Here is a 14,276-nt window from a genome sequence, read left to right as displayed (position 1 = left end):
ATAAATCTGTTTTTATTATATTCAGGAATTGTGTTGAAATCAACACACCAATTGAAATCAACACATTAGGCCACTAATTATTTGCTTCTTGCTCAAGAGTGACCATAATACTGCAAATAAGTGTTTTTCTCATATAGTTCCTTTTTATTCTTAGGGTTTAAAGACATTCAAAACTATTTAAAAATAATCTTTTTGGTTAATATTTTATATACTGGGCAGTGAATTGCATTCAGTATGGACGTGGCCACCTTTTTCATGGCAAAAAAAGGGGGGGTATTTTCTTTCCACACATTACTTATAAAAGCCTGAGTTCAGAAAACAAGTCTCCTGGATCATCACATATCTTTTGACAAACACAAGATGTAATCCACATCATCTTCCACTTGATGGGTGCTTCCTCAGGGCAATCAAACTGTACTGTAATCATTACAGACTTATTGGGTATGCAGCATCTCTCATCCAGGCAGATTCCACAAAACACAGGTTTGTATATTTGTCTGCTTGTGCATCCAGAGAAGGCTAGTTTCTCAGCTTTAGCAAGCTGAAAGGTGGGCCGACATGTTTTTCCTTTTGGAATCTCAAAAATACACACAGAAAAGATAGAAAATTATGGTCAATATGCACACTGGATTACATAGTAGAATTTAGGGCAGCTTTTTAAATGCCCTTACATAATTTGGTCAAGTAAATTTATAGAGTGTGTGTGTGTACACACACACACACACACACACACACACACACATATATATATATATATGGATCTTTGGTCATTCGGGTTTTTTCCCGCGTAGAATTGAACGTTTCGACGGAATCCCATCCGTCATCCTCAGGCTGGTGGCTTCAGCATGCTTCTTCCAGAAGAAGGAAGCTGAAGCCACCAGCCTGAGGATGACGGATGGGATTCCGTCGAAACGTTGCTCCTACACCTTCAATTCTACGCGGGGAAAAAACCCGAATGACCAAAGATCCACATACAAACACCCGCAAAAACCTCAGAAAACAATATATATATATATATATATATATATATATATATATATATATATATATATATATATATATATATATATATATATATATATATGGTAAAGGTAAAGGTTCCCCCGCACATGCGTGCTAGTTGTTTCCAACTCTAGGGGCTGGTGCTCATCTCCGTTTCAAAGCCGAAGAGCCAGCACTTGTCCGAGGATGTCTCCGTGGTCATGTGGCCGGCATGACTAGATGCCAAAGGCGCATGGAACACTGTTACCTTCCCACCATAGTGGTCCCTATTTTTCTACTTGCATTTTTACGTGCTATCGAACTGCTAGGTTGGCAGAAGCTGGGACGAGTAACAGGTGCTCACTCTGTTACGCGGCACTCGGGATTCGACCCGCCAAACTGCCGACCTTCTGATCGTCGACAGGCTCAGCGTCCTAACCCACTGAGCCACCACATCCCTTCATATATATATATATATATATATATATATATATATATATATATATATATATATATATATATATATATATATATATATATGATGGGATTCCGTCGAAACGTTGCTCCTACACCTTCAATTCTACGCGGGGAAAAACCTGAATGACCAAAGATCCATATATATATATATATTCAAGACATTTGAGTTAGCCATGATGGCTAAGGTTCCTCCCCTCTCTGTTTGAGCAGGATGGGCTGCCAGCACAAGAACTCAATGCAACTGATGTAAAATGCCTACCCCCTCCGTCAGCAACCACTAAAACAAACAGAAGGCAACAAATCCTTAATTAGAAGTTATTGGTAGATGTAAAAGCAATGCAGGAAAAGGCCCACAGAACTAAATGACTGAGCTATTAATCCTGACTCCTGTTCCTCAACCCTACTATTTCCTAGCCCATAACTCAAACTAAAGGGCAAAATGATAGTCTGCACTATGTTTCTTTTTAAATCTGTGTTCATTAAACATTTGCTTTCTGAGTAAAGAGGCAGTTTGGGCATTACAATTTACCTTCAGCATCTTTGTAAAATTTGCTTGGCAGGGTTGAATATAACACAGTCTCTTTTCCTTCCTCATTTCACATTTGCTGTTTCCGTTGGTCACCCTGTCAGAGATGCCAATGCCACACGTTCGGGAACAAGGTGTCCATGGAGTTGTTTGTATGAGGCATTTCTTTTTCAAAACAAGAGGAACATTTCTGAAAGCTAAAAGGCAGAAATATATTGATTTTTTTACATTTTAAACTAAAGGCTAAAAATATGGAATGATAGTAAGCAAACCATAATATAAGATAAAATATGGCAAAAATGATTTTTAAAAATGCCACTATATTTAAGTCAGGGGTCTTCAAACCTGGCCCTTTTATGACTTGTGGACTTCAACTCCCAGAATTCCTTCTGGGAGTTGAAGTCCACAAGACATAAAAGGGCCAAGTTTGAAGACCCCTGATGTAAATTCATGAGCTTAAGGTTTTTTGCAGAATTGGCCAATGGATGTGTTCCTCTTCAAATTTTCATGAAATTTCACAGAACTTTGGTACCTGTTACTCTTGAACTTAATTCTGTATGAATTTGATTTTCTTTGGGCACTAACGGTTCTATGTGTTAAACTGTTTCTTTAAAGTCTCCATCAGCAAATCCTGATGGGAGTTTCAGAGGATGACTGACCAGATGTAAACAATGCACAGCTCAAGGGATAAAGCAGAAGAGCCAGGATTCCTGGGAAGTAAACAGCAGCTTAAAATCTCAGTGCAGGAAGCAAAGTAAAAAACTGTCACAGATCTGAAATAAATAAAGCGAGGTTACAAAATGGCATATTTTAATAGATGATATATTTAGATTTATTGTATATAACGTAATTGCATTGCGTTTTCTACAGGGACTTGTTAACTAGGACAGTAAATGAAAAAAGCAAGAAAGACAGCGGACATTCCAATAAAGCTTTGCATCTGGCAAAATAAACAACTGTGAAAACAATTATTTATCATGCTGCGTGCAAACCATGTATTAATAGCATAAAAGTGGTCAGCTGCTTGGTTTTTAGAATTTGAGGCAGCGTTTCTACAATTGCTTATTTTTATTTTTTTATTTTTAATTTATTTATTTTAATTCCATTTATATCCCGCCCTTCTCCGAAGACTCAGGGCGGCTTACAAGCTTAGCAGTAGCCTTCATTCTATGTATATGCCTGCTTATTAGGGCTTTCACACACACCCCAAGCGGCATTATTACAAAGTCAGCTTATTGCCCCCAACAATCTGGGTCCTCATTTTACCTACCTCGGAAGGACGGAAGGCTGAGTCAACCTTGAGCCTGGTGGGACTCGAACCTGCACTAATTGCAGGCAGCTGGTGTTACTTAAGGAGGCATTAGCCCACTGCTCCACCAATATTTATCCTAATATGTCAGGTGTGAGAAAAGGATTGGTATCCTTGAACCCCAAATTAAAAAGCGGAGCTTCCCAGCAAGCTGGCCCTGAGTTTGACATCACGCAGTAGGCCAGCCATTCCTTTCTCCCCTGCCCTCGCAAAGAAAACCAGTCTCTCAAGGTAGACATTTCGTCTGAGATTGCAGAAATCACACAAGACCTCACGATAACGCCAGACTATCCTGAAACTTTAGCAGCCATGTGCATGATTTTGAATGGATTCTAATTTACTGGGGAAGTAGAATATTCATGGATATCTGGCAGATGTGGAGAGGCCAGCCCTGTTCTCAAATCTTGTTGCTTTTTGGTTAAAAAAAAACAGCCTATGACAAGATAGATGGCAACTAAATTTAACAAATAAAATATCAGCTTTTTTTAATTAATGAGACACGTCTTCTTCTTTTTTAACACTAATAATATTTCATTGGTCCAACCTTGTATACCTGACATTATTCGGTAATGTCTTGATCGCCGTTCTTCCGAATGCCCTAAAGCACAGTTGGAATATCCATCCTTCTTTTTGTCCTTGAGCAATGCGCAGTCATATGATGCTGACGTCGGGATGATGAATACCGGTGTGCAGCCAATGGCACCATTCACACACAGGCATGAAAACACAGGAGAAGGCTGGAAAGATTGGCCATTGGTATAGTATATACCATTTAGCTCACAGCCAACGGCTATCATATCTTGAAATAGCAAAACAGTGAATAAGTGTCAGGGAAATCAATTAAATATAAATATTGCAGGTGATATGTTTGAAGTTACCTATCAAGGAAATGGATGGCATATAAATTTAATAATGAAGCAGGTAATTATTATTAAAGAATGTTTCACATTATTCAAAACAGTTTGCATGCACATAAAAACACATGCAGCTTTGTTGAAGCATTCTTGCTATTTCATATTTTCTGCTGTTCTTCAGTATTTTCCATAGACAAAAAAAACAGGATCTAATGGTAAAATCTCCATTATCTCAGCTTTCTAATCCTAAAAATCCTTTTTAAAGGGGAAATCTATTTAGTTAGCTTTGGAAAGCTTTGGTGGGATTAGATTCCTAACAATTAAGAAAGTTCCGGTTCAAAAATTCACTTGTTCAATTAATTTCCAGTGTCATTAATAGCTAAAGACTACGTTCCTCTGTTATTTCAGAGAGTGATACAAGCCACTATTTCAGGGCGTGCTCCCTTATCTCTGTTTCGGAAGAAAAATAGTAGGGTACAGAACGTGGGTCAGTTGGGAGTGCCCTTTCTTTGCAGCCCTGCAGCCCCTTGATAAGAAATAGAAAGAAAACCGTGAAGACTTACATGCACATATTCCTCTTTCATACCTAGGCTTATCTGCAGAGTAATCACAGTAGAGTCCCTTGTGATGGTCACAGACCTCTGCTTCATTACATGTGGTGTTTGCTTGTTTGGCACACATCCAGCAACATCCGCAGCCATCTCTCAGCAGGCTCACCCCAGGACTGCAGCTTGGCACAGGTGGGCATCTGCAGGGCCAGTGACATAACTCTTGGCGCTGATGCGGTTCACTGTTGGCTGCACCTTCTCCACTCTTTCCTTGATGCTGCCTTTGGCCTGATGCCCTAAAAGAAAGCTTTCATACAGGTGGACTCATCTGAGAGCTGGAAAGCTTGCAGTGACATATCACGACTTTTTTTTCCCCCAAGTGCAACAAAATCCTGAATATTAATACCCTTTTATTACAAGAGGGTGGGATACTCTACAACCTGTGCAATTACTCTTCCACCTCAATGACTCCTAAAACACAAAATAGCATAATGGATACAAGTCTACCTAGGAGTCCTAAAAGTAATGCCTAATGTGTTTCCCTACAGCCTGATCTCATGAGCCATTGAAGATTCAGGACCAAAGCAAGAGGACAATATGTCTATCATCTATTAATGAAGAGAAGGACGAGAGGGGATAGCAGTGTTCCAATATCTCAGGGGTTGCCACAAAGAAGAGGGAGACAAAAGCTATTCTCCAAAGGACCTGAAGGCAGGACAAGAAACAACGGATGGAAACTAACCAAACAGAAGCAACCTAGAACTAAGGAGAAATTTCCTGACAGAACAATTACTCAGTGGAACAACCTGCCTCCTGAAGTTGTGAATGCTGCAACACTGGAAGAGACTGGACAGCCATTTATCTGAAATAGTATAGGTATAGGGTTTCCTGCCTGAGCAGGGGGTTGGACTAGATGACCTCCAAGGTCCCTTCCATCATCATCATCATCATCATCATCATCATCATCATCATTATTATTATTATTATTATTATTATTATTATTATTATTATTATTATTATTATATAACTTTTATTCATTAAACATGAAACTCAGTCAACTGAACACTCAAATTGACTGGCACTAATGGTTGACACGGGTTGCTGCCATCATCCTAGGTATCAACCAGGTATCTCCTTAAAATGTAAGATGTTCTGAGTAGCGCAGTTTTTTGTAGCTTTGCTGGAGTTATTGCAGGAAGCTGCAATTTCTTGATGTATTTTGCAAACTTTTTGGACATAGTTCCCAGCGCCCCGATGACAATGGGTATCACTGTTACACGTTTCATCCATAATCGCGCACTTTTGATGGCCAGGTCACAGTATTTCGTAATTTTTTCCAGTTCTTTTTCTTCGACTCTGGCATCTCATGGTACAGCGATATCAATCAGCTGTATGCTTCGGTTATCTACAACTGTGATATCTGGCGTGTTGTGTTCCAAATGGCGATCTGTCTGTATTCGGAAGTCCCACAAGATCTTCACCCTCTCATTCTTGACAACTTTTCCTACCCTATGTTCCCATGACTTTTCTGACACAGGCAAGTCGTATTTTTTACACAATGCCCAGTGGATTAGTTTAGCAATTCAGTCATGTCTAGCTTTGTAATCAGTTTGCACAATTTTGCTGCACTCACATATTAAATGTGAAACAGTTTCAACTTTGTCATTGCAAAGTCAGCAATTTGGATTGTCAGTAGATTTTTGTATCTTCGCTTTCATGGAATTAGTTTGTAGTGCTTGTTCTTGAGCAGCCAGTATTAAGCCTTCTGTTTCTTTCTTGAGGGTTCCCATCTTAAGCCAAAATTGTTATCACATTTTCCTTCAATGTTTTTAAAATGTTGTCCATGCAAACCTTTGGTTTTCCATCTATTTAATCTGTCATCCAGCCATTTTTCCTTATATTCTGCCTTTGTTTCTGTTATTTTTATAATGTTCTCTGTTTTCACAGCCTGCAGCAATTTTTCTGTGCTTTGATTTACATAGTCATTCAAACTTCATTTTTCTTCTTCTACAGTTTGGTGGGTGGTTGATGATGATGATGATGATTATCTTTCTTGGCTAAAGAAAGACAACCATTAGCCTTGCCATAGAAAAGTTGTGCAGCCATAAGACTATGAACGAAATGACAAACACCCGCTACCAGGGTTATCAAGGCAAATGATGCCAAATAGGACATCTGTGTCACATCTTGGTCTAAGCATGACATTTCTTGGCATGCAGGCATAGTGAAAACTAATTTAACCAGACTGCAATCTGTGTGTTCTCTTCAGCTCTGTTTAATATCTCAAAGAGCCAAGTCAAATGGGCTTGGTTCAGCAATACATGCATTAAGGATCCAGATGAAAGGAGACTTTGTCTGGAGTTGCATTGGAGTGGAATGATTCCATATCACTCAGGGCACACAGGCAGGTCAAGACAATTTCCTCAGGGAACAGGTTCATTACTATATTTCTTTGCCAATCAGGGTAAATGGCCACAATAACTTGATTGGCCTTCAAAGTATATACATATGTGGATCAGGGCAGTTCATGGAGGAGGATGTTGATGTTGCAAAATATTTTGATCCAGTTTTACTCTCGGTCCACATAGAAAACACAGACCAGCAAATGTGTCCTTATTTCAGACAGATACATTTATACTTAAGGATGTTTCCTAGATGTTTCCTATTTTCTTCTCTGATTCAATACATTACAGATGGATTTAACTCCAGCTCCTATCACCCCAAATTTGGACTGCACCTTAACATCAAGAAAACAAAGATAGCAACAACTTCAGAGAACACACAGGTCAGAGTGCAGATCGACAATGATACCATCAAAACAGTAAAGGAATTCATCTTCCGGGGCTCTTAAATCGACCAAAGTGATGAATGCAGCTCTGAGATCAGAAGGTATATAACACTTGAAAGATTAGCTAACACAATAATTTTTCCAATTGCTATTTATGGCTGCGAAACCTGGGCTCTGAAAAAGGCAGATAGGAGAAGGGTGGATGACTTTGAACTGTGATGCTGGAAGCGACTACTACACACCTTGTGGACGGCAAAAATAACAAACAAAGTGCTAGGCCAAATCTCCCCAAAAATATCACTTGAAGCCAAAACCCCCAAACAGAGGCTGTCATACTTTGATCACGTCATGAGAGCTGACTCACTCGAAAAGTCAATCATGCTGGGCGTGATCAGCAGAAAAAGGAGAAGGGGCCACTGTAGTAACTGCTGACTGGACACTGTGAAGGATGACATTGGGATGACTATGGCGGATCTGAAGGAGGTGCATGGAGGTGCATGGAGAGTGTTGGTCTATAGAGTGGTTGAGGGTCAGACATGACTAAATGGCTGACAACAATGACGCCTATCACCCCCAATCAGCACAGCCAGTGGGCATGCTAACCAAAGATGATTGGAGTAGCAGGACAAAAAAAGTACCAGATTAAGATATTCTGGAACAAAGAACATTTGCTTTCCTACAGAGACTTCCCATATTTTCATTTAGAGAAGGTTCATATAGCACTTTAATCCATACTAAAATTTGGCTTAGCCTGTTGCATGCACCAATCATTGTAACTTGCAAAACAATATAGTTTGGTGTAATTTGTAAATCTTCCCATCTGGAGTTTATTCAACAAAGCACAACATGTTGCAGTGACTGAATCCACTTTTACAGGGTAATATCCTTGGTAACAGCATTCTCCAACCTGGACTCCAGTTGGGAATTCTTTGAATTGCAGTCCCAAATTATCACAAAGCACTAGATTCTGTACTTAAATTGAAATTTAAAAAAAGCTAGCTTCATTCTTCAACTGTGGTGTTTTGCCTCCCTTGTGGTAGTCAGACATCAAGTTTTCTGCTCATGAAAATGTTCATGCCCCTAATGTTAATGATCTTTATCATTTTATTTTTTAAAAAAATATAATTTTAGTAACGCTGTTTGGTATCATTCAGGGAGATGAAGGTCTTACTTGAGATGCTAACTTGGAGGCATAATGGACTTGCATATTTCATGCAACCCAAACGTTTGAGAATATCTAAAATCATTTTTTTCCTTTTTATTTCTTTTTTGTATTTAATTCCATACACTATAACAGCTCTTCTTTCAGCTCTAGTTCTGGTTTGATTAATCAACTAGAAGTCAATCTTTCAAAAGTCCTTTCCAGAATTAAAAAAAAAACTAACGAGTTGAGCAATTAATTAGAAATAAAATTAAAAAGCAATAAAATAAAATACGTTACCAGATCTTAGCTGCAAAAATCCAGAGAACCACCAGATGGCAGGAAAGCAACGTACAAAATACTACCTTACCCAGATTTTTGCAGCCCTAAGCTGGTAACTGTTGAATATGCAATCAGTAAATTCAGGTAAACCTTTAATCCGTCCTACTGTAGACTGTAGTGTGGATCCGGATTATTTATGTCCTACACTTTGAAATGAAAGGAATTTTGAGTCATTCTGAAATATTCACACCAATTTAAGTAGGACTTTCATTCTATTAAGATAACAAAAAGCCAATTTGCAATTAATATCATATGACATAATCCTATTACACTGGATCCATGGAAAAGAATAGCTTAATTTATGTTAATTAAATTATAGCATGATTTAGGAAGCATATTTTCACCATAAAAAGAGATAAACAATTTGAGTTTTGAAGAGTATATTAAAATTATCCCTTAATAACCCATATGCTTAACAAATCAACAGATCAGATCACCTTAAAAATTTTAGATGTCCCCCACTTTATCCCTTACAGTAATCTGACTTTTTATCATTTGAATGTTCTACAATATATTCCTAGTTTGGTCTTCTTGTGTTCACATTATAAGAATTAACACTTCAGCTTTCTCAATTAACTTCATAGGGCAAAAATTAAAATAGAAGCACTTTGTAGGAATCTCATGAGGAAAAAATGTTATTAAGCAAAATGCCTCTTCTGTAAATCCATAGTAAAAAGTGAGAGAATTAACTTGTTTTATAAAGTCTATTTCTGATAAGTTTGGGTAATTCTTAGTGGTCATGCAAAGATGGGTAGATGCAGTTGAAATGAAAGCAGCTCTATAACATTCTGTATCTTTAGAATATGAATAATTTGTGCTATGAAATTACAATAGGATCTTTTTAAAAAAGGAGCCAACAGCTTATATTGTGGTGGTTATTTATACTTATAAACCCATATATGTTATACACAAATTGAAAAGTTGGGGGCGGAAAGGATTTCAATCAAGAAATCGTGATCAAAAATGTGACTTCAAAAAAGGCAACTAATGCAAACTTTTAGCAGCAATTGATTATTATGCCCTACCCTTTTCTCTAAGTAAGATTTGCTTGTTCGGGTAACAGATCAGCCTTTGATATGACAAGATCATCTTTCTAGAGAGCTTACTTACCTGCTGAGTATAAGGGATTATAAGAAGGGTGGAGATGAAGACCCACTGCATTTTCTTGGGATGGCAGAAGTTAGAAGCAGAGAGTGAGCGAGCTGGCTGAGCTGTGTGGGAGCCCAGGCTGTTGACAAAGTGGCCTCTGTATACCCTGCCAGGTTCCTCTCTTCAGCAGATTGACAAAGACCCACAGATTCATGTTTGGAATCCTCCACCGAGATGAAGCTTTGCCCTCAGTCTGTCAAGTACCGTAGTTCTTTCTTTCTTTCTTTCTTTCTTTCTTTCTTTCTTTCTTTCTTTCTTTCTTTCTTTCTTTCTTTCTTTCCTTCCTTCCTTCCTTCCTTCCTTCCTTCCTTCCTTCCTTCCTTCCTTTCTTTCTTTCTTTCTTTCTTTCTTTCTTTCTTTCTTTCTTTCTTTCTTTCTTTCTTTCTTTCTTTCTTCTGGAGCACCGTCTCTTCCATTGGATGGTTTGGTCACAATGACTTTTCGAAATGTCTTTCCTTTGAAAGGCTTCTTCCTCATCTGAGAACAGTTTTGGAGCCTGAAGCATTCCATGAGTTTACAATTTAGATCCAGCAGATGCCAAAGGTGAAGTCTTGTTTGCCCATTTCTGGTACATACCCTGGAAAGCATGGGTTTACATTTACGTTTGCTTATTTATTTATTTATTTGAATGATTTATAGATCCATGAGAATATCAGTATTGGGATGTGGCAATATTAACAAATGTCCAGTTCCTAAGAAAAGAATACAAGCAAGTTAAGCAGATATAATTAAATACAGTATGGTAGCAGACACGCTCCATTTGACAAACCAATTAGAGGTGTCTCTGCTTAACCTTTTCCCAACTTATCTAGCAGACTGCCAAGATGACTCTGTCCCACCAAACATGTCTATGAATTTCATATTAAGGAGTAATCTCCTGTCAGGGGTAAAGTCTGTCTTCTAGAGTGTGTATCAGGAAGTTTCCTGTTAATGCTTTTATTATGAAAAGACGTGAATATTTCATTATAACTCAAGTTCCATTGATTTCAAAGCATAGGACATAAATATAATTCAAATAAACTCTAGATAGACCCCCGGGGACAGTGAATTTGAGATTTTTATTACTCCCATAAATAAATATTCTGGGCGGGGAGGGGAACAGATGCTAGCCAGTATAAGCAAGGATAATATCCATCCTTATCTACACACACACACACAGACACACACACACACAATGAAGGCAGGAGGAAGATAGATGTCATGACGTGGCTGAGATATCGTTTGCTCTTTTCATTTATAATGCAAAATTGCTTACAGCAGCAATCAAGGTGGTTTTTTAGGCAGATATTTTCTTTTTTGGCATTTCCTGAACTGGATGACCGTGCAACATTTAATACTGCTTCCCAAAATTATACAAACGTGCAAACACTGTAGGGATTAATTCAGCCATTTTTATGCCATGAATTTTATGCCACGTAAAAGATCTATGGTTGTGATCTTTGCTGATTTGCCATAGTTGGTCTTATAGCTCTCTAGCTCTGTAAAATAGTAATATCAGCATTACCAGTTGCTTAAGGAATGCTTATAGAGAATTATTCAGGGAAATTTTAGCATTGATTAGTGTGGAAAAATAGTTCTCGAGAAATGTCAGAGAAAGCAAATATGTCCATCCTAAAGGTCCTTTTTCAAAAGGCAAGTGTTTTTCCTTGAAGACATTTCACTTCTCATCCAAGAAGCTTCTTCACTTGAAATATGTCCACATTGTACTTTATTTCCCCCCACCCTCCCACAACTTCCTTTTTCACTCTTCATTGTAACCACTCGAGAGACATTTCTGCTCCTTAGAATATGATGGTGAGCTTCCCTAACCCTTTTTCCAGGAGCTTCAGGCTGAAGGAAACCATGACAATACAGTATCTTGCAAGATTTGTTTGCAATGTTCTTTACAGCAACAAAGTTGTCTTAGGGCTGCAGCACAAGCAAGTTGGTGACTTCTACCGCATTTCCAATGTCCAAATTTTGGGAAGCATGCCTGCTTCAACTGCGCAGGTTACCAAGAGGATGAAAGTTGAACAGTTTGAAGAAAAAAAAAATCTTGATTCACAGCAATACCAAGGAGAAAGCCTCTGAATTATTTCAGTGTTTCTCAAGAAAGTGACAAGAGTTTTGTTCTGTTTCTTTAAACTTTACATTTCCTAGCTGCAAATTCGATCTAACTTTTTTCTTCTTCTTCTTATTTATTTATTTATTTGTTTATTGTTTTATACTTTATGGTGAGCTACTTTTAATATAATTTTTGCTGGATAGTAAGATGTAAACTAAGTAACCCCATAAGGTCATAGAATTTTTATGAAAGAATAACATTAATCGCTGGATTTAGGAATATATTGAGAGAGACAGAGACACAGATATAGAAATAGATAGAATAAATTGGTATTGCTATAATGATTCAGATATCAATTCCCCTTTTGAAATACAATATACATCTTTGTTTCTGCCAGTCAGTTCAAGGGTTTATATACAGCTGGTATAGAAATATGTATTCAATGACAAACTCCATAAAGAAGAGATGGCTTGAGGTTATTTTTTTTAAAAAAAATTCACATCACAAACGTTCTGTGATGGGAAATACTATTCACCCATTTACACACATGTGAGTGAATGGATAATCAAGTTCTCTGTTTCCATGGAAATGCCAGCTGGAAGCCATGCATAAAAGCATTCCCTTACGTTCAGCTGTTGAAATGGGGAGGCAGCTTTAATATTCCTTTTGGACCCAAGAATGCTAGCGATGGCTTGTGTTTTGCAAAATATATCTCCTATAAAAAGCTGTGAAAACAGTACCCAAGTCAGAATGATCCAAGAAAGTAATGATGAATTTAAGGCTAATTTGCACATAATGAAATTGTAGTAATCTAAATTATTAAATGACATAGAAGCATGCTCATGCATAAAAGACTTTCCTTCGACGCACACTGGCAAAATGTGTCAAAACTGATTGTAGCTTGGATGCTGCATATGGCATAGGTATGACTAAGATTGGCAATCTAGTCTACAACTTCTTTTTTATTTTTAAAAAAGTTATATGAAAGCCTCGACTGACCAAAGTCAAGATGGATGGAGAAGATGAATATCTATCCCCCCCCCACCCTTCTGCTGACAACTATGACATATGGACATGCATGATATGGAATGCATGGAGGGCGAAGGGGTCAGGTACAGGAAAGATTGCTTACAGAAATTGCTTTTTTTCCCCTCCCCCCATCCCCTGCCTTGCAGAACAGAGAGATTGGAGAAGTTTATGTCAACCCCGAGGGACCTCATAGATGGAAGTTGCTCAGAATGATCTGTCCCCATCCTGGCCCTTTGGGTCCTGTGTATCCATCACTACTGTAATTAAATCTTATTTACCTTGCTGCTGGTACTTCTTTACTTTTCACCTTTCCAAGTGTTATAGACTTCTCAAGAGAGCTAGATATTTGCATAACATGTGCATAATATGATAATTTGATCTTAGTCATTTGTACCTCAAGTGAGAGGTCTGAATGCATGTGGTCTATGATTCATTGGTTTGTTTTCTTGGCTATCTATGGTATTCTTCAGAGCTCACAACATTAATAGTCTTCCTACCTTGCTTCTTCAAAGTCCAATTTTCACCTCCATAAAGTATCATAAAGAAAATTATTGCCTTCATTATTTGATCTTTGTGATGATGTGCAGGCATATCCCCACATCTGGATATTTTTTTCAAGACCTTCAGTGCTACATGACCAAGGGCTAGTCTGCAGTGTATCTATACAGGTAGAGGCCATTAGCAAGTGGTTTGGCCTTGAAAACCCACCTTGTGCCAATGACTTTCCTCTCCTTTGGTGGTTGCTGGGGGGTGAAGACCTTGAGCTTTTTCAGGCTTGCCATCTCCTGTTGGTGTTTTTAGTATTGATAGTCAGTCATAAAAGGCAAACATTATCCACCATTTCAGGATGTTCATTGTCAGTTCTGACTTCTGAGGCTGGTTCTTATACTTGTTGTCATTAGTTTAGACTTCTTTATGTTTAAAATTTAGTCATTTAATTATAGTTTAGTTCTTTTTTCATTTTTCATGTCTAGTAGTAAAATATTACTGCTATATAGTATACCGATTAAATTCTGCAAAAAGGCCCTTTGTGTTCTAATTCTTGTCCTTTTATCTGCATTATTTTTGAATAAAAAATATCACTTTCA

General features: G+C 38.0%; 1 protein-coding gene across 2 annotated transcripts; it reads right to left on the bottom strand.

Moving 5' to 3' along the window:
• Positions 1 to 228: 228 nt before the first annotated feature.
• On the bottom strand, positions 229 to 10,788 carry CCN6 (cellular communication network factor 6). 2 transcript variants are annotated; one of them, XM_083350393.1, is made up of 5 exons: positions 10,077 to 10,788; positions 4,711 to 5,002; positions 3,847 to 4,092; positions 1,988 to 2,181; positions 229 to 577 (listed from the first exon to the last, which is right to left on the bottom strand). In XM_083350393.1, exons 1-5 carry the CDS (start codon positions 10,125 to 10,127, stop codon positions 296 to 298), a joined length of 1,065 nt encoding a protein of 354 aa, XP_083206519.1. In that variant the 5' UTR covers positions 10,128 to 10,788; the 3' UTR covers positions 229 to 295. The 2 variants fall into 2 exon arrangements, with proteins under 2 accessions (XP_083206519.1, XP_083206518.1); XM_083350392.1 differs by lacking the exon at positions 10,077 to 10,788 and having other exon boundaries at positions 4,734 to 4,978.
• Positions 10,789 to 14,276: the final 3,488 nt, after the last annotated feature.

Source organism: Vipera ursinii, assembly GCF_947247035.1.
Source record: "Vipera ursinii genome assembly, chromosome: 1".
Taxonomy (NCBI): Eukaryota; Metazoa; Chordata; class Lepidosauria; order Squamata; family Viperidae; genus Vipera; species Vipera ursinii.
Note: the sequence above shows the minus strand (reverse complement) of the source record. Positions and strands in the feature narration are given on the sequence as shown.